The 21,194-nt window shown below is 39.7% G+C and overlaps 1 protein-coding gene across 1 annotated transcript in view; it reads right to left on the bottom strand.

Annotated features, from left to right (window-relative positions):
- Positions 1-20,951, bottom strand: part of LOC116459803 (adhesion G-protein coupled receptor F2) — a 41,513-nt gene extending 20,562 nt beyond the window's left edge. Inside the window, exons 1-2 of the mRNA XM_032140525.2 lie at positions 20,764-20,951; positions 3,801-3,901 (exon numbers count right to left, since the gene is read on the bottom strand). Coding sequence (XP_031996416.2) covers positions 3,801-3,901; positions 20,764-20,806 — 144 coding nt within the window. The 5' untranslated portion in view covers positions 20,807-20,951. The remainder of the gene's footprint in view (positions 1-3,800; positions 3,902-20,763) is intronic.
- Between the last annotated feature and the right edge of the window lie 243 nt (positions 20,952-21,194).

Genomic DNA, 21,194 nt, shown 5'->3' with positions numbered 1-21,194 from the left:
CATATCTATTCATGGATTCTGGACAAGTTAAGCTGGGATACATTTAGTTTGAATTTAGTCAGATATACTTATGTAGTTTCCAGTCACTTCTGCATTACAATGAGAACATCAACACCTAAGTGACATCAGTGCTAAGAACATTTACAATTATTCACAGAACAAGAAAATTCTAAGTTGCCTGATATCTTGCAGCTCACATATGAAATAAATTGGATACAATTTTCCCAAATTTGATAACAGTCCTACATGTTTACATGCCATTACTAATAGTAAATTAGAAACTGAAAGATACTTCTCTAAACTAGCAATAATAAGAAAAAAACATTTGATCAATAATGCTGCAGGAAAGACTGAATAATATTTCTATTCTCTCTATAGAAAAAGATTATAAGATCATGCAAGTATACAGTCAAAAATGTAAGAACTAAAAGGTGGGCATTTCATTAATAAAAATACTGTTTTATTACTAAACAATGCTAAATAATACTATCCAGCATTTCCAAATTTGTTGTGATTCCTTTTCTCATTCTAAATAAATTTTCACTTTTCCCTTAGTTTTGTATTTGTAACATTGCATTCTTTTTCCTTAGGAGGACTCCTCCAAAACCTAGCTCCCCCATACCGTAAGCATCTCCATCACTCCTAATTAGAACCCCCTCTTTGTCACATCCATCGAGACTATACCTGACCCTTCACTAAGAAAGTGTCACATAGTGGTCAAGGGACGTACTCTGGGAGTAGATGACCTGGGTTCAAATCTCAACACCAACATTTGAGACCTTGGGAAAGTTTATCCCTCTGAGCCTCAGTTTCCTCTTCCATAAAGTAGAGTAAGAACTATAGTACTATAATTGTATGATTCTTGCCCTAGAGCATGTTTATGAGGAATAAATGAGCTCATCTATGAAAAGCACTAGGAATGGGATCTAAGAATACTATAAGTGTATTTAAGAATTTACTACGGTTATTACTCTGCACATAAACTTACTGAATTTCAATTACATACAAAGCTCAAGTTTCCCCCTTCCAAGAGGTCTTTCCTGATCCAGTTCCGCACATGATAGATCTTTTCCTCTGGCTCCTATTGGAGTCATCATCCATACAGCCAAACACACATTCAATGCTTGGCATATTCTCACCTGACCTGCCATTTTGCTATCTAATCTTTTTTATAGAAGCATATTAGCTCCTCAATTAAATTACAAGGTTCTTAAGAACATGGACTGTGTATTGTGCTTCAGTATATTCCTCCAAGTAGCTAGTTCAGTGTCTTGTACATATGTGTGTATGCATATATACATTTTTAGCATGCACTGACATATATGTTCTTGTGTGTATGTGTGTGAGAGGAGAGAGAAAAAGACAGTTTTCTTGCTTCTGCACTGGAATAGTGTTTCCTAGTGGCTGAGAAGAGCCTTAACCCAATTACTCCAACTTGAGTTCCAAGTTCTAATCCATTGAGGAAGAAATTGGAAATTCACTGACACAACTCTGTGACTAACTCTTGGGGTTCATGCCAACTCATGGGGTTCTTCTTCACAACCTTACTTCTCTCTATGTTATCAAGAAACAAGGCGGAATATTCCCTCTTTTCTCTACCAAATAAGAACTTGCGGGGAATCTGAATTGAGCTTTTGGGATCTCTCCAAAGTCAAGAAAATATCACTGAGGATTCATATCTGTGAAATTACTGACAGAAGATGACTTCTCATTTTATAGTCCAGAGAATCAGGCCTTATTTTATAGGTGGAAGAATTAAAGTTCTTGCACCAAACAAGAATGCTAAAATAATATCTTCAGAATTTTGGAAGACTTTATAGATCATCCAATCCAGCCCTCTTATTTTACAGTTAAGGAAAATGAGGCTTGATATTGTGGTGATTTCCACAATGCCATACAGGAAATGCCCCTTACAGCTAGGACGAGAACTTAGATCTCTTGATTCCTACAATACTGCCTTTTCTAAACAGCCAGCCTATGTTCAAGTGCAACAGGCAGAGGGGATGAGTGGAAGGAAATAGAGGCATCTCAAGATACTCAAAACCCATCTTGATAGGACCATGGTCTTCAATACACTGTGATAAATGCAGTTATAAGTCAACAACTCTGGATGATACTTGGTCCATTAAACAAACCCAAGTGAAGTCACATTATATTTATCATGTATGTGGGCAGAAAGCCATGATATTCTGTTTACTTGGACTTCTGAAAACTCGGCCTTCTTAAGGAAAGGACCTGATTAATTTCTTCCCATCTAAATTTGCCAAAGCACATCACATACTCCTCTGGTTATTTCATTTCTAGTGTAGCATCCAGTATAGATCACTTTAGCTTTGGATACCAACAGTCCCCACCCTAATACTGTGAAAAAAAAGATACTTGCAAACCGGCAACCAGCTCAACCTGCTGAGCTGCCTGGGAGCATAGGCAGGTCAGGAGCCAGCAGCATCAGCAGCTCAGCAGCTCAGCACCCAGCAGCTTGTCTAATGAGAGGAGAAGAATAGAATGTTCCCAGTAAGGTAAATCCCAATGATCAAGAGAAACAAAGCCAACCTCCCATGCTCTGCCTACTCTCCACATTCTGTCTTGCAGAAAAGTGTGAATGCAGAAACGGAATGAAGGGAGGAAATAGTAGCAAGCTGTAGGGTTGGACAGCCTTCAGGAAATGGTCTTTCCAAGAGTCTCTAACTTCTCCCGGAAACCAGGTACCTGTTTAGTATTAGTGGGAAAGAGGAGCCATGGAGAAGACCCCATGCAAAGACAAACTAACTTGAGGGTAAAGTCAATATCATTTGAAAAACTCTTGGAAGGAACTTCCAAAGTCATTTTTTCCTAAAGAGGCTCTCGTTAAGAAGACATACATTAAAATGGAAAGATCAAGAAGCCGAGAATCTGAAAACAGGGGTTCTGGCCTTGGCCCTGTAACTGAGTAAGTATGTACCTCAAGCAAATCACATCCCACACACACCATGGGTCTCCATCTCCCTAACCTCAAAATAAGGGAGTGGAGCTTCACCAGTTGATCTCAAAGCTGCCTTCCAGAACTTGTGGTCAAATAATAGTACTCTCTTCAGAAGATGCTCAAAATGCTTTCATGTATCCTCTCTCAGTGCTCCTCCACACCTTATTTTAAATGAGTAACTAACAGAAAAATTAAAATGACTTATGGTGTCAGAAAAAATATTTCAGAAAGAGCCATAGGGCCTCCATCCTACAAAATTTAAAAGAGTCCATTGCCAGAAACTCCGTCCCAGTGAGACCTTGCTTAACCACTGCCTGAGTTGCTCATTGCTTCTTCTAGCCCGTTCATGGTGTTCACTATCAGGTTTCTTATGGGAGATGCTGTTTCCATTTTGGATGGGACAACGCTTCATTGTGCCAGGCCATTCCTAGGCCCTGCCTCTAAATGCCACTAATACCTCCTGGTCATTATGGCAACCCTTAACACCCCCACATTTTCAAGTGCCCCCAGGAAATGGTACCACCATGGTTATGAGCAACTGAAACATTCACTGTCAGAAGATATAGAACAAAGTATTTATTACTCTTAAATCACTTGAGCCTCACTGCATCTCAGGAACTCATGGAAAAAAGTTGAAAGAAAAGCAATGTGTAGCTATTGGTTAAAGTGGGTTTTGTTTAGCTGTAGTTGCAATTACTTCTGGCTGGGCCAGTCACTCTATCACCATCTTTTCCCTATACTTCAGCTCTCTGGTAACCGAGAGCTGGTTAGCTGATGGATTTTATTGCCAATTTGCTTTCCCCACCAGTTCATCCTCCACTCCTTCCCCTTTTCTTACCTGATACAATGTCCTACAGGACTCTGTGGGCAAAAGAAACACCAAGTAGTACAGCAAAAGTGTATGAGTCATTGTCTTCCACACAGCTGACTTGCTTGTTTCTATAAAAATAAATAAAAAGGCAAAATGTCTCCAATTTGAAGCTTTCATAGGTTCCATGCCACTGCAGACCCAGTCAGTTCACCTATGAGACTGGGCTGTCTTCCTCTTCTGTGCTGTCTACTCAGACCTTTCTGCTCCAGACGCAGTGTCCTGTGGCCTCCCATTGACTTCGTTCTCTAGGAGGCTGCAGTGACAGCACAGGCAGCATTGGGAGACACAGGCAATTGCTGAGATATCCCCCACCCTCTGCTGTTGGCTTGCATGTCACTCCTAACGTGAGAACCCCTCCAAAGGAAGCTACTGCCTGCCAGATTTCACCTTGCCTGCTTGGATATAATAAATAACAGCCTATATTCAGGGAGCAAGAATGATGATTCAGTCTCTGGGCTAGGCAGGGCTAAGAAATCTGTGAGTGGCTACAGTAGAAGATGAGTTGGGGTTCCTATGGGCAAACTCAGCCTAGAAATATCTTTTGAAGAGGCTTGGCCTATTATTCCTCTCTCCCACCTAACTCTGGAATTATATGTTCATAGGTAATCGGTGATTTCTTCAAAACTGATCTTGGGCATGGTCTGTTATTGTTATTTATACCAGAAATGATATCAAAACTAAGCTGATTCCTTGACACCTAGAACAGTGCTTGACACATGGTTGGCACACCGTATATTCAGTAAAGAAAGAGGAAAGTAGGGAGGAAGGATGGAGGGCAGGTGGGTGGGAAGAGTTCATAACTTGCATCAGGGTCTGTGCTCTATAGAGGACCCACCTAAGCTAAGAAATTTAATATTACACTTTAATAATGTTAATATTTTTTATCTTGAGTTGAGATCATCCTTGAAAGCTATTTGCTGTTTCTTCACTTTTAGATAAAAGGATTCAGAAGATTTGAATGTCATCAACAAAGGCCAGAAGCAATCACAATGGTTTATATTTGCTATTTGACCATTTTTAGCCAAGAAGAACTCTAGCCCAATCGTGCATAATTCCATAGGAAACAATGTCATTATTTTAAGGCTAGGCAAAATTCATTCTCCAATCATGTTTCCTCCATTGAAATACTTGCCTAGCTAAAATTCCACTGAAATTCAATGATTATTTAAAATATTTTGTATTGCCTATCTCAGCCTATTATTAATACAGCTGTCAGAACATTTGTAGTTCTTACACAAACAGGCTACTTTGTTATTCATCACTGTAAATGTATTTTGTAGTAACACAGATGGACACACAATTTCAAGTAAAATTGCCAGCCATATTTTCATCCTTTATTCCTAAGTAAGTTAATCAAACAGATGAAAATTATGGTATAAAAATCATCAAACTGACCTATCAGTATCATCACCAATGCAATTACTGCTTTGGGCAAAATAATCAAAATTAGAAAAAATTAAAGCCATTAATGAATTTGATGACATAATGCTCATGAAACCTAAGGATGACCCCATGTTTTTCTGAATCAAGTTGATTTTATCTTTCAAAATTCTCATCATACAGAATGTTCTTTTTCTTAACTAAAACTAATTCTAAAAAACGACTTAGGGGATGACACAAGACAACAAACTTTCATATTGTCAGCACTACTCAGCACAGAAGCTCAAGTAGATTTTTTTAAAAAGAAGGTGTATGATCAGCTGAGTTCTGCAAATCAGGATGAAACTCATTCTGTTTGCTTAAAATTTTAATGTAATATGTTGAAAATCTGTTTATTAAATTATCATTTTGCTTTGCATTTTAAATATAGTTGTAATAATTTTTATCAAAAATGCTTTTGATTATTACTAAAATTACATTTCTGTTATGTCCAAATGAGGGCTTTGTGATCTCCATGGAGGTGACCTTCATTATACTTTGCAGTATGGCCTTTTTTGATAGTTATGCTGCTGCACAGAGCCCAGAAGTTTTTAACATTTTCTTTACTTCCCAAGCCTAGCTTGTATTAAAATAACTGAGGACCACAACTCTGACATGCTGTCTTTTTCCACGTTTCAGCAACAGTGTGATTTTAATTTTTAGCATATCTTTTAGCTTTATCTAATTTCTTTTAACTGGAAGAAACATTTCTTAAAGTTGACCTTTTAAAAAACTTAGCCGATAAAACTGATTGCTCTTTAAATTAAGTGGCGTGTTTTATTCTGGGTTTGAATGAAATTATTTTTCTTTCAGAGTTGTTGACATTAAACCATAGTCATTAGCTTTTTTTCTAGTTCTATGAAGCAGAAAGTTTAAAAGAAGCAAAAGCATGTAGTGGCAAAACAGTAGTGTGACTCTAATCTTTTGACCACCCACCTCCTATCCGCCAGAGCCTCTGTCCTCATTTTCTTGTGAAAAGCCACAGGTGTCTAGTGGTTCTGACCTCCCTCCCCCAGGTCAGCAGGGGTAACTGGAGTATAACTCTTGCCTCTCAAACAAATGTTTGAAATGTTGGCTTCACATATCCTAAGCTAAAAACTTCATTATAGATATTTATTTCAGAAAAGGCTTACCTGTCAAGAACATACAACCTAAAAATAAGTCACTTCATATGATTCGTATTAAAAAAAATAAAGTAATTTCACTAATATTGCAATTTCCTAAGGTGAAATGTGCCAAATACAAAAGCATTAGAATTTTTTTAAATAAAAATTAAGAAACTGTTTTCCCTCTCCCTTATTTAAAAAAAAAAAAAAAAAGCGGGGACGGGAGAGGGGGACAAAAAAAGGAACAGCAAAGTACACTAGTAGAATGGCTGGATCTACAAAGAAATAACATTTCCAACCCTCCAACCCATTCTCTCTTGTCTGCTTTCCAAACCTAGAGAAGGTACTTAAGATGTTAATCCATGTGTTTGTTCAACAAACAAAAAATGAGCTCCTTATGTCTCAGCAATGTCCTAGCAGCTAGAACAAGGATGACATCTTTTTCGCAGCCCCTCACAACTCTGGGGATTCACAGTATGAGAGACCTGATGCACAGCCTGGGGGCTGGGAACTTGGACTGGGGCTTTCTCCCTAGAGACTGTAAGACTCTAAGAATCAAAGCCAATCGAATCAACATGACAGGAAGCATTCCAAAATTCCAGATTCCACAAATCAAGTCTCATCTTTGTTAGCATTTTAATTTCAGAGTATCTCTTCCTGTTTCTATATAGAATTTCTGCACCTAAAAGCCATACAGTTGACTGATCACAGGCCCAGCTCCCTAATGTAAGACAAAACAGGCAAAAGAAAACATGTGAGCTGCAGGCTGGGACATGTTCAGTGTTTGGCTCCTTTAGAAAAAAAAAATTGCTTGACTGAAACACATACGCACACACACAGAGCAATGGAGACAAGCAATTTTATAAGACAATTTTGAAAAGAAATTTTAAAAACCTCTCCTCTGACTTAAGAAAAAAAAAAGTATTGAACTAGAAATCACAAATCACAGTAATCAAGAAGATAAATAAAACTCCAGACAGAACTTTACAGCCAACCAGAAGGATTTCAATCACCAGCCTGGTCAGCTGACAGTCTGTGGCTGCTACTTGCATAATCAGGCTTTGTAATGAATTACTGAGACTTCAAGTGAGATTTCACAAAGTGCTGCAGAAGTTCCCAGACAGACTGTGGGCATATACCTCGGATGATCTCAGGGGTGGAAGATTCCACAGCGTCTGTCATTAACCATCCCACTGCTTTCCCTTTAGTTAATGACCAATCCATCCCTCCTGCCTGAATACAGACATTATGGAAGGGAAAAGAATAATGAAGCATGCAATTATTGTCTGTTTACTCTTTAGGATTTGAACCCAGGTCTGTAACTTTTTTTTTTTTTTTTTTTTTTTTGAGACGGACTCTTGCTCTGTCGCCAAGGCTGGAGTGCAGTGGTGCGATCTCGGCTCATTGCAACCTCCGCCTCCCAGGTTCATGCCATTCTCCTGCCTCAGCCTCCTGAGTAGCTGGGACTACAGGCGCCCGCCACCATGCCTAGTTAATTTTTTTTGTATTTTTAGTAGAGATGGGGTTTCGCCATGTAGGATGGTCTCGATCTCCCGATCTTGTGATCCACTCGCCTCTGCCTCCCAAAGTGTTGGGATTACAGGCATGAGCCACTGCGCCCAGCCAACTTTTTTTTTAAGTATGTCATGTGGCGTTTCCAAAATAAGAGCTGATCCTTGGTTTGTTTGTTTGTTTTGAGGCTGAGTTTTGCTCTGTCACCCAGGCTGGAGTGCAGTGGTGCAATCTTGGTGAAAGAGCTGATCTTTGAATGGGGTTTAATTTTTTCAGAGCATTTTCACATACTGGCATACCTAGGAGATATTGTAAATTCAGTTCCAGACCACCGTAATAATATAAGATTGCAATAAAGCAAGTCGAAAGAATATTTTGGTTCCCTAGTGCATGTAAAAGTTGCGAGTACACTATACTGTTGTCTATTAACTGTGCAATGATAGCATTATGTCTAAAAAATGTACATACCTTCATTAAAAATATTTTATTGCTAAAAATTGTTAACAATTATCTGAGCCTTCAGCAAGTCCTAATCATCGTCCTGGTGGAAAGTCTTGCCTCAGTGTTGATAGCTGCTAACTGATCAGAGTGATGGTTGCTGAAGACTGGGGCGGCTAAAGCAATTTCCTAAAATATGACCACAGTGAAGTTTGCCACATTGATTGACTCTTCTTTTCATAAAAGATTTCTCTGTAGCATGTTATGTTGTTTGATAGCAGTAGAACTTCTTTTAAAATTGGAGTCAATCCTCTCAAACCCTCCTGGTGCTTTATTAACTAATAATATTCTAAATCCTTTGTTGTCATTTCAACAACGTTTATGGCGTCTTCACCAGGAGTAGATTCCACCTCAAGAAACTGCTTCCTTTTCTGATCCATAAGAAGCAACTTCTCATTCATTAAAGTTTTTTCGTGAGAGCACAGCAATTCAGTCACATCTTCAGGCTTCACTTCTAATTCTAGTTTTCTTGTTGTTTTCGCCACATTTACCACGTTACTCCCTCCACTGAAGTCTTAAACCCTCAAAGTCATTCATGAGGGTCGGAATCAACTTATTTCAAACTCCAATTACTGTTGATATTTTGACCTCCTCCCATGAATCACGAATGTTCTTAATGGCATCTAAAATGACAAATCAGCCGGGTGTGGTGGCTCATGCCTGTAATCCCAGCACTTTGGGAGGCCGAGTGGGCAGGTCACCAGAGGTCAGGAGTTTGAGACCAGCCTGACCAACATGGTGAAACCCTGTCTCTGCTGGAAAAAAAAAAAAAAAAAATTAGCCGGGTGTGGTTGTGGGTGCCTATAATCCCAGGTACTTGGGAGGCTAAGGCAGGAAAATCACTTGAGTCTGGGAGGCGGATTGCGCCATTGCACCCAGCCTGGGCGACAAGAGCAATACTCCATCTCAGAAATACAATACAATACAATACAATGACAAAACCTTTCCAGAAGGTTTTCAATTTACTTTGCCTAGATCCATCAGAGAAGTCACTATCTATGGCAGCTATAGCCTTACAAAATGTATTTCTTGAATAATAAGGCTTTAAAGTCAAAATGACTCCTTAATTCCTGGGCTACAGAATGCATGTTATGTTAGCAGCAGGCACGAAAGTAACATTAATCTCCTTGTACATCTTCATCAGAGCTCTATCAGTGACCAGATGAATTGCTCATTGCTATGAGCTGTAATATTTTGAAAGGAATCTTTTTGTCTGAGCAGAAGATCTCAACAGTGGGCTTAAATATTCAATAAACCATGCTATACACAGATGTGCTATCATCCAGGTTTTGTTATTCCATATAATTATAGAGCACAAGCACTGCAGATTTAACATAATTCTTAAGGGCCCTAGGATTTTCAGAATGCTAAATGAGCATTGGCTTCTATGCAAAGTTATCAACTGCATTAGCCCCCAACAAGAGAGTCAGCCTGTCCTTTGAAGTTTTGAAACCAGTCACTGAATTCTCTCTAGCTATGAAAGTCCAAGATGTCATCTTCCAGTAGAAGGCTCTTTTGTCTCCCTTAAAAATCCATTGTTTGGTGCAGCCACCTTCATCAGTGATCTTAGCCAGATCTTCTGGTTAACTGGCTGCAGCTTCTCTATCAGCACTTGCTGCTTTACCTTGCATTTTTATGTTATGGAAATTGATTCTTTCCTTAAACCTCATAAGCCAATCCCTGTTAGCTTCAAATTTCCCTTTTGCAGGTTCCTCACATCTCTCAGACTTCACAGAATTTAAGAGAGTTAGAGTCTTGCTCTGGATTAGGCTTTGGTTTACTGGAATGTAGTGGCTGGTTTGATCTTCTATCTAGACCTTTCAAACTTTTTCCATAGCAGTAAGTCTGTTTTGCATTCTTATCATTCATGTGTTCACTAGAGCAGCACTTTCAATTTCCTCCGAGAACATTGTCTTAGCATTTACAAGTTGGCTAACTATTTGGCTCAAGAGGCCTAGCTTTCAGTCTATCTCGGCTTTCAATATGTCTTCCTCATTAAGCTTAATGCCTTCTAGCTTTTGACTTAAAGTGAAGGACAAGCGACTCTTCCTTTCACTTGCACACTTAGAAGTGTTCCCATAGGAATACCCATCCCACAGGAGGGATTGTGATTCTCATTTCTGGACCCAGCCCAAAGGTGAGATTGTTATTCCTATACCTGGACCCAGCCAACAGGAGAGATGTTGACTCTGATATCCGGACCCAATCAACAGGTAAGATTGTGAATCTCATATATAGACAAGGGTCACAGAAAGCGTTGTTTCTCTCGAGCCTCTACGAAGCCATCAGGTGGGACTGTGGCTTTTATTTCTTGACACAGCCCAAAAGTGAGATTGTGTTTCTCCTACTTGGACCCAGCCAACTGATGGGATTGTTATTAGTTGGCCTAATTTCAATATTGTTGTGTCCCAGAGGAATAGGGAGGCCTCAGGATAGGGTGAGAGATAGCTGGTCGGTGGAGAATACACGCAATCTTAAGTTCACCAGCTAATATGGGTGTTTGTGGCACCCCAAAACAATTATAATAGTAACATAAAAGATCGCTATTCATAAATCACCATAAAGGATATAATACAAAAAAGTTTGAAATATGAGAATTACCTAAATGTGACACAGAGACACTAAGTGAGCCCATGCTGTTGGAAAAATGACACCAGTAGACATGCTCAATGCAAGGTTGCCGCAAACCTTTAATTTGTAAAGAAATAAAAATAAAAATAATGCAATATCTGTGAATAGCAATAAAGCAAAGTGTAGTAAAATTAGTTATGCTTGTGTAACTTTCATCTTGACATCATAATAATTTTGTGAGGTAGGTATATAAAGTATAGTCTTTCCTCTTTTATCAAAGAGGAAATTGTGGTTCAGACATTAAGTGGTTTTCTCAAGGTCACACCTAAGTTACTGGAAGAACCAGATTCTCTTTTGACTTCTGACCAAGGCTCTTTGAACTATATCATACTTTCCAGGTACTCCTGTCTGTCCTCATTGGACATGCAAAGTGCTGGTCATCATCTCTAGCAAGAAGGAGAAAAGGAGGAAGATGAGGAGGAGGAGGAGGAGGAAGAAGAAGGAGGAGGAGGAGGAGGTGGTGGAGGAAAGGAAGGAAGGAAGGGAGGAGAAGGAGGGGAAGGGAAAGGGGAAGGAGAGGAAGAAGGAGAGGGAGAAAGAAGAAAAAGGAGGAAGGAGGAAGAAAGAAGGAAGGAGGAAGGAGGAAGGAGAAGACTAATGATGCTGTGGTTTTCATTATCCCAAGTGCACGTTTTAACAGGGATTTTCTAGAAGCAGCCTCTCCAGCAGTAGGAAGTATAGGCACTACCTCAGGTCAGTAGACCAAATTTTTGACAACCAGGCTGACTCTCTATATTCCAAACCATACTCACAGAGCTACCTACTCCTCTGTTTGGGGAAGCCCTCAGTTTTCTCCAGAATCCCAGTTTTTTAAACTGTAAATTGGCTGGGTGCAGTGGCTCATGCCTGTAATCCCAGAACTTTGGAAGGTGGGGGTGGGTAGATCACTTTGAGCTCAGGAGTTCGAGATAAGCCTGGACAACATCGAGATTAGCCTGGACAACATGGTAAAACCCTGTCTCTATGAAAAATACAAAAAATAGCCAGGCATGGTGGTTCATGCCTGCAATCCCAGCTATTCAGGTGGCTGAGGCTGGAGGATCAATTGAGCTCAGGAAGTGGAAGTTTCAGTGAGCCAAGATTGTGCCACTACACTCCAGCCTGGGAGACAGAGTGAGACCCTGTATGAAAAAAATAATAATAATAAAAATAAAAAATAAAAAAATAAAAAAACTTTAAATCATGTTCATTGCTTCCCCTGAGGACTGGCCAGTTTCTCTAAAGCTTCTGCATTAGACACTTTCTCCTTTATGCATGCAGGTTTCAACTGATGCCAGGTAATAGATGATGACTCACATCTGAAATGTAAACAGTAAATAGGGATGAGCATGTGCAGATGGCAGCTGTGTCAGGCACCTGGTGAAGATATGCCTGAGACTCATCCACCTTGTGACTCACCAAAAAGCTAAAGAGAGAATTTCATCTGACTGTCAGAGGCTGCCAGGATAAAGAAACTAGGAAAATATACAAAACTGGGTAAGGAACTTTAAATAACCAGGTAAAGCCAAACTTTTAGGGCACTTGCAGCACTTCTAGAACTGTATCATATAGAAATAACTGGAAGCACAGAAAAAAGCAAAAGGTACAAGGCTGCTCATGGCAGTTGTATACAGAGTAGCAAAAAAAAGAATATGGAAATTATAGATGTCAAACAATAATAAAGTAGATAATAAGCTTATAAATCTATATAAAGGAATATTATGCAAACATTAAAAACTGTTATGAAGTGCTTTGATAATATTAGTATGAGATAGTAGTATTATATTATACATTATTATATTATATTATAATATTAATAAGAAAAGCAGTCTATCAGATGCTCATCCATAGAAAAACACTGGTGGCATTTCTCACCTACCTGGTAATGAATTAAAGAACATTTTCAGCATCTAACAAAATATTGAAATTACTTTAGTTGTAACAAAATGAGAAAAGGGGCAATCCAAAACTATTAAAGAAAAGAAATCAGAAATCCTGAAATGGAGTAGAGTGTAGTAGCAGAGCACAGATCCTAAAGTTTATTCTCTTTTTCTGTTCCCTTTAACCAAACTATAGAGTAGACAAAATCCTTAGAAATGTCAGTAATACCTAGAAATCTAGAAAGAGGCAAAATACAGCAATTATTTTGTTTTTCCTCATCTAGCTGAGGATTTTTAAATTGGATGTTAGGGATACATTGTGAAATGGGGAGAGGGAACAGTGAAACTGCCTCTTTCTGGTAGAAATGAAGACTCCCGGGCTATACCTAGAGTCAAAGAAACAACTCGGAACCTTAAGACATCTGCCACTGGCATATACAACCCACGAAAATGGAGTAAGTCCTGATACCATGCATTTAACAAAATCGCGGTATCAGAGAGCTAAGCCTAGTTGGGTGGGTTGCCCTCCATTTGTCCCCCATCACCCATTGGAGTTATTCTCTGTTCTTCCACATCCTATTCTCTGCCCCAGGAAGCTAGCCTCTGCAGATTGTCTTGACTCTGGCTTCCAATTGGCTTATTCCAATGGGAGTCATTGGCAGGAGATGAGAGGGTGGGAGGATAGAGAGATGAGGAGACGTATTCATTTTCTCTCCCTGCACGGTCACATTCCTGGCAGCGGCTGCTTGTCTCTGACTGCAGTTCTTGTTAGGCATTTTCTCTTAAGCCTGAGTTGGCACCTGGCTCTAGTAATTCCCTCCTCTGACCTCCCGCCTCCTCAGGCCTGCGACTCATGATGGCTTTCCACTCCTGCAGCTCCCTCTTGCTGGCCTTGTTGAGTCCTTTAGCCCTTCCTGTACCTCTGTTAAAAAAAAAAAAAAAAATCTCTTCATTAAATTCTCTTCAGTTTCTTCTTTTCAGCTAAATCTTCTTCAGGAAAACCCTATGGAGAATGCTGGCTCTTTGTTCCTGCGAGCTTGCCCAATATACCGGGTGTCAGTGCTGCTGCAGAGAGCCTCTTCCTCCTGCTCTCCCCTTCCACTGCAGAAAAGGAGACAGAGCACAAAATGCCCAGACCTCAAACCTTACCCTGGTAAAGAATGAAGTAGTGTGAGATATGGAGAGAGAGGAGTCAAGAAGTCATCTTCTGGGCCGGGCACGGTGGCTCACGCCTGTAATCCCAGCACTTTGGGAGGCCGAGGCGGGCGGATCACGAGGTCAGGAGATCGAGACCATCCTGGCTAACACGGTGAAATCCCGTCTCTACTAAAAAAAAAATACAAAAAAATTAGCCGGCCGTGATGGCGGGCGCCTGTAGTCCCAGCTACTCGGGAGGCTGAGGCAGAAGAATTGCTTGAATGTGGGAGGCGGAGTTTGCAGTGAGCCTAGATCGCGCCACTGCACTCCAGCCTGGGCAACAGAGCAAGACTCCGTCTCAAAAAACAAAACAACAACAACAACAACAACAAAAGAAGTCACTTTCTGTGTATCAGAGTAATTTAAGCACAAGCAATATAAAAGGAGTTGCATCCCAACAATGCTGACACATTATAGAGAAGTGTTTTGGAGAAAAACAAAGAAGCAGAGCTTATGTCAAAGAACACACCATAAAAGTTAATATCACACACACGCACATACGTATACACATTTGCAAGGAAATTCTTCACAGTTAGTTTAAGATACAGAACAAGATAATATGGGGTTTTTTTAATTACATGAGTTCAAAGAAGAAAAGATAAAATAACAGATCAAGATAACTCTTGAAAAATCAAAATACTACCATGAAATTCATAAATTAATTAGGAGCTTGAAGAAAGAGACATCAAATAGAAGCAAAGTATCAATAGAAAGTGAAGATCTGAGGTAATCCAGCAGAAATATTTTAATGACAGGATCAGATTTCATTTTAGAAAGATTATTTTGCCAACGGCGCAGTGGGTAAGTCAGAAGGCAGAAGCCAGAACCGGGACATCGGCGAAGAAGCCATTCCTTATTCCAGATGAACAGCAACAAGGACGCAAACCGAGGCAATGTCAGGGAGATGGATACGAAGAAGAAAAGTGATGGAATCCAATGCCCGAATGAGCAAGAGGGAGGAGTGAAGAGCAGAGGCTGTTATTAACTTTGGAGAAAAAGACAATAATTTGGAGGGGAAACGCATATATGAAAAGGGTAGCAAAAAGAGATGACATTGATGTTTTTAGAGTAAACTGTTTTGAGGCCGTTAATGAGGAGATGAAATAGAGAAGGAGGAGCAAGTGTGGAAACAAAGAGAAATAAGGGAGTTAAGCTGATATTTAGGTAGCATTTAGCCTGACATATTTGTTTTTAGATTTATGTATTTTCATTATGCAAATGTTTTTCTGAAGCACTTCTACTATTGTTCAGATTTCAATAGGCTTCATCTTGTTTTTTCTATAAAAGCCATGTTGCTATCGCAACTGTAGGACACGTTAACGCCATGATGCCTCCTACTCCTGCAAAAGCACCCGGCTCACTCACATGAGTGAGGACTCAGAAATGAGAAAGCCCAACATAAATACATAATAGTTCTAAAAATAAGTGCAAATATATATTTGTATATATTGGTATGTATAACAGTTGTATGTATAATAGTTGTTATGGAGAGCTTATAACAGTTCATCTCAAAAGAATGATTCCTGACCTATTGATCTCTCTCAAAACTTTACATTTGAATGTTTACATAGTATAAACTATCATAACTGTGCTCACTGACGAGTAATAACTATTTTCTTTTTGACAAAATGAGGATATTGAAGTGAGAAATTTTAGGTAACATCTCTACTCTGATCACATGGCTGTAGAAGCATTAAAAATGTGGACCTCTTGCCTCAATGGCTTAAATAATTACACTAAAATATGCATACTCACCCAACCAGTGATCTTTTAAAATTATTTTACAAGTTGGAGTTTCGATTATTTGTGAACTTTAGCTCCAGCCCATGTTTGGGTCGCTCTCTCTCTCTCTCTCTCTTTCAGTAGCTATAGACATAGGAGCACTATGAATAATTATTTGCGATTAATTACTTCATAAATGAAGAGATAAAAGTGTCCCCAAATGGATGTTCAAAAGTAAAAAGCAATATGAAAACAAGGAGCTATCTAACCCCTAAAACCACCAGTTCTCCATATTGGAGCCACATTTCCTGCTTTGGTTCCTTACTTTTTACATTCTTTCTAGTATTACATCTATTTTCTCTGTATTTGCTTTACCTCTTGCTAGAATGTATCCTTTCAAACTTTTTAAATGAACATCTGTGGTTGAGAACTCTCTTAATCTTGGTATGTCTGAAAATACCATATTTTACTCTCATTCTGGATAGCTAAACAAATGAATAAATGGTCAAGGTATCAGTGTTTCTATTCAAAGGGTGACTTGTTTACAATTTGTTTCTTGAGCAGGAAGAAAGTTTTGCACCAGAGAAGTTTTGAAATGGTTTTTCCAGCATGAGATCCCAGAAGGACAGCAATGAAGGAGAACTGAGACACAGAGGCTCAGGAAAAAGAGAGCATTTCAGAGGCACAGCCAGCGTTTTGGAGGAAGGCATGGCCATCTGAATAAACCAACTAAGAACCCTTACTTGAAGTCTAAACTTATGACAAGTACACACAGATTGTGACTGTGTCCAGTGGCCATGAAACTAGCGAAGCATGAATGCAAATGTTTTTGTTTTATTTATTCTTTTTTTTTTTTGCATTATAACCCATGCAAGGTAACACACTGACTTTCAGTTTAAACTAGATTTCTTCTGATCAATTCAGAATTTCCTCCTTCTTTTCTTCTGCCTTTCTCTCCTGGATGATATTCTGGTATCATGAGAAAGACATCCATGGATGAAGCCTCCACAGTGGTAGCTTCTGACAAGATGTACAATCATTGCTGGCTTTTGGGCATCAGTACTCAGCCCTTCTTCGCCCACACTGAAATAGCCGTGTCCCACTCTCCTCTCTGGGGGAAGCCAGCTCCACATAGATCACACGGATTCTTTGTTTTCTCAGTGGCCAAAGACTACCTGCCTGGGTCAGGTCTGGTCTCCACCATTTCTCAGGGATATGGGAAACTGCCCGTCCCTCATTCTGTGCTCTTCCTTCTCTCTCTCTTTGCTCTGATTGCTTCAGAACTCACAGAACCTTTTTGTCTCTCAAAGTCCAGTTCTTGCTACAGGAAGCCCAGTTCTCTTTTCGGAACCAGCTGAAAACATGTCACGACTTAGGCATTTGGCATCAGCATTATGCTTCTCCTGTCTTCCCTTAGCAGTTCCACCCCACCAAAGCACACGATTCACAGCCCTCAGAAAATGGCCCTGGACACAGATATCAGTATCTGGGTAATCTCTTAAAATTGTGTGTGTGTGTGTGTGTGTGTGTGTGTGTGTGTGTGTGTGTCTCTCATTGCTATAGAAGAATGAGCCAATGAAGAGGTATCTTTTCTGAACATTTTTTAAAGTTCTGAGCTCTCTACCTCAAAGGGTTATTAGAGACTTTTGTGATACACAACCAAAGAAGAAATTGCTAAGTACCCAGAACTCAATTCCCACCCAGGCTTTTGTTCTTGTACAAACACCAGGCTTAAGAGGTGTTCCAATTACTGGAAAAAAGATAGGTATTTCGGGCAAGGAAGAAGAGTTTTCCTCCTGGTTTGAGAAAGGGAAGAGGTTATATAAAGTCCCTAGGTATCAGCTCCTGTACCACGGAATGCCTGTAGAAGTGAGAAGATATTCATGGGTGACTCACTGTGTGAAGAGAACTGAATATATAGGGAAATCAAATGCCTTTGAGATCCAAGGTACTAAAGACCATCATAAAATGTCTCCGTGACCAAGCTTGCACAGAAGGGATAGTGCCACTCTCTTCCAGCTGCAGTGATGACTTGAGACTGCTTTAGACTCTCCAAATTCTTACCAGATCCTTGGCAGGAGACAGCCTCTCCAAACACAACGCCAAGATGGAATTTCCTCAAAAATATTTGTAGGAAATCAAAGGGTGGTAGGGAGGACTCGTCCTATTAACTGATTTATAACTGCTAATATACATCATCTAATGCAGAGCAACTTTTACAAGTTCCTACTCTAATATGGATAGGATTTTTGTTTTTGTTATCAAACATGTTTAATTTGTATTTTGCGATCCAAAACTTTCAAATTAACAAAGACCAATTGTCTGTTATTCCATTCTTTTGAAATCGATATAATTCGAAAAAACGGCGGTCATAATAAGCAATGGCTTTGTCTTATCAACAGCTGGATGTTCTCAAATTCAGCAATTCAGGACTCACTTTGCATTTCTGTTAGAGGAATACACTGGACTCCTCATTATTACATTTATTTTCCTAACTACCCCCTCAGCCCACCCATCCCTGTCTGGAAACTGCTTACCCCGTCCATGTTTCCTGTGTGTGCAGCCAGCTGAACAATGTACTTGACCAGAGCTGACTGCATTAAGGGATGGCAGTTGATCCAACTGAACCCATCCATCCTCACCCCAGGAATTCTGAAATTTGGATGACAAGAAAGAGATGGGACTCACTCTCTTTGTCGAGAGAAGCTGAAAAACCCAGCAATCCATAGCAGTGATTTCCAGCTTCAATCACACATCGGGATTCCCAGAGGAGCTTTTGAAATATACTAGTGCCTGGGCCCCACTTCAGAACCATTTAAATCAGAATTTCTGGGGCTGAGGCTCAGACACTAATACATTGCCCCAAACTTTTTATCTTGAATAATTTAATTACAACTGAAAAATGGAAAGAATAGAACAGTGAACACCTAGAATGTGGTGTTAACATTTAGGATAAATGGTCTTTTAAATTCCACAGATGATATTAATATACAGAACTGAGAAAAAACCCTAGGTGATATTAATATGTGATTGAGAACAACCTAACTGTAGAAAGGAGGACAGAGCAAAAGGAAGCAGATGCACCAAGAGGGGCAAAGATCATCAAGAGAGTCCTGAGGCCATTGAGACCCCTGTGTCTCATGCCCTGGGTTCTATGAGATCTCCGAGTGTTACTAAAATGAAATCACTTTTGGGGCTTTAGCTAAGGAGTTGTTCATTGCAGTCAAAAGATTCAGGAATAATAGGCAGAAGCAGTAGCTTCTATAGCCACATCCCTAAATAAAAATAAAATCAGGGGTTTTACTAGCCTGAGAGATGGCTCTTATGTTAAAAGAAATATATAAAAATAACAAACCCGGAAGCCATCAATTCCCAAGATAATGGGACTGATAGATCATTGCTAAACCATGGTTTTTTGGAAGTAGCCACTGTCTCCTGAGGTAGACTGTTTCCCACTAGTGAATTAAGTCAAATCTCACACACACAACAGCAGTACCAAGGAGGGGAAGGTGGCTGTGGGCCTGGTCTGCCCATATCACTGACCCATATCACTGACATGGGTTAGAATGGCCAGAACATGCTGATGATAAAGAAGACTGCTTTTCCGTTGGTTCTATTATCTTTTAGACATATTTAGAAATATTATTCTCTATAGGAACTGCACCCCATTAATGCCTGAACCCAAGGCACATGACTTCCACTGACAACTCCTGTGCTCTCCTCCCATGTCCAATTTTAGAAAGAGCAACCGGTTACCAGGCCTGGTAACTGAATCCCCTGACCCCATTATCTGTGAATAAGAGGTCTGATTTCTGTTTACAAGTTTCTATTCATTTTTCAAAAAAGACAATGATGTAACTCTATATTATGCAAATATTATTAGAACAGAATTGTGGCTATATTATTTTAGGATACCATCTCTCAGGACATAGAGTACCAGTTTTGTGGTCTTTTAAGGCTAACCACTTGCCCAGAAATATATTTGAAATTATGTATTTGAGCTACCAATAAGTGGATTTTTCGAAACTATAGGACTATGAATGAATTTTGAAAGAGGAAATGTAATAAACCAAAAGTAATGTGAGAAAAATTCAAGCCTCACTTTGATCTGTAAGTTCACTTTAACAGGGAAAAACACATTTTGTCAAATTTCAAAGGATAAACATTTTTAAGCAGAACTAAACTTTTAAAATTCACATTCAACAAATACTGACAAAGAATCAGAAAAAAGAAAGAAATGAAGCATCAATTACACTATTTTAAAGAATAGTATAAAAAACAATGGAACTGTAGTTACATCACCCACAATACACAGAATGACACAATGAAGACAAGCTTAAGAACCCAGAGAAATCTCCCCAAAGTCTACCTTCCTCTTGAGAAAGTCTCATCTGAGAAGAATGTGTAAGGCCAAGAGTTTTCATTGCCATAGGTTAGTAATTCGTGCAGGATTTTTTGAGAAAGTATAAAAATATTACTCAGTTTCAAGGGTTTGAGGCTAGTGATGCCTTCATAATAAGCCAAAATTGTAGATAAAACATGGCAAGGTTTGATGAGGGAAAATAATCATGAAAATGTTCATTAACTTCTGTATTTACACCTAGTACCTTGGAGATTATCAGAAAAAAAAGTTCTTTACAGGTTCCCATTTCCTGTATTCTGATCTTTGGATAAACTTAGTGGCGCACAGAAGGACAGAGAAGAATTAATGAAAACAAAAATATTTTTATACAAACTTGTGCTCTTATTATGTAAAGTGGCTTAAAGTTAATAAATCCCTTCTTATTCACTGTACATGTTCCCTTATTCACTGTATAAATTCACTTATTCACTACATGTTATTAATTAAACCCCAAATTACCAAAGCCTCACAAATACAAAATCATGAGTGGCTGCTCATCTCTGAAATTCCTTTCCAAAGGAAGTCATTGGAAGGACAAGGAGGACCTGGGATTACTCACTGTGGCTGGCCAAAGACAAACTCACCAGCAAATTTGCCCCACTCCCTGGCAGCTGGAGATACGGGCATTACTGGCTCTCTTCTGTCATACCTTGCTACAAATCAGCAGGCTGGGCTCTTGTACGTATGAGAGTCAAGTTAGCCCCGAATGGCAGCTCCCTAGGCTGGGCCCTGCGTTCCCACAGGCAGTCAGCCCCATGTGCGGGAGTGCTGCAGCCTGACAGACGAGTCCTGCCTGGGAGTAGCTCCTGCAGTGGGAGGGGCAATGCACTGGAGAATGGATGAGTCACACTAGGTGACAGACAGGGACTCTCACAAAAAGCAAAGGCTCCTGTCTTGGGCAAGGGATTTAAGACTGTGGTGGCAGCACAGGATGTGTGATGCATGGCTGTAGCTCCTTTGTTCTTACAAATCAGCCTGAGCCTAAAGATGAAATTTGGAAACCACAAGTGCCTCT

This window comes from Hylobates moloch, unplaced genomic scaffold (genome assembly GCF_009828535.3).
Source record: "Hylobates moloch isolate HMO894 unplaced genomic scaffold, HMol_V3 SCAFFOLD_20, whole genome shotgun sequence".
Taxonomy (NCBI): Eukaryota; Metazoa; Chordata; class Mammalia; order Primates; family Hylobatidae; genus Hylobates; species Hylobates moloch.
Note: the sequence above shows the minus strand (reverse complement) of the source record. Positions and strands in the feature narration are given on the sequence as shown.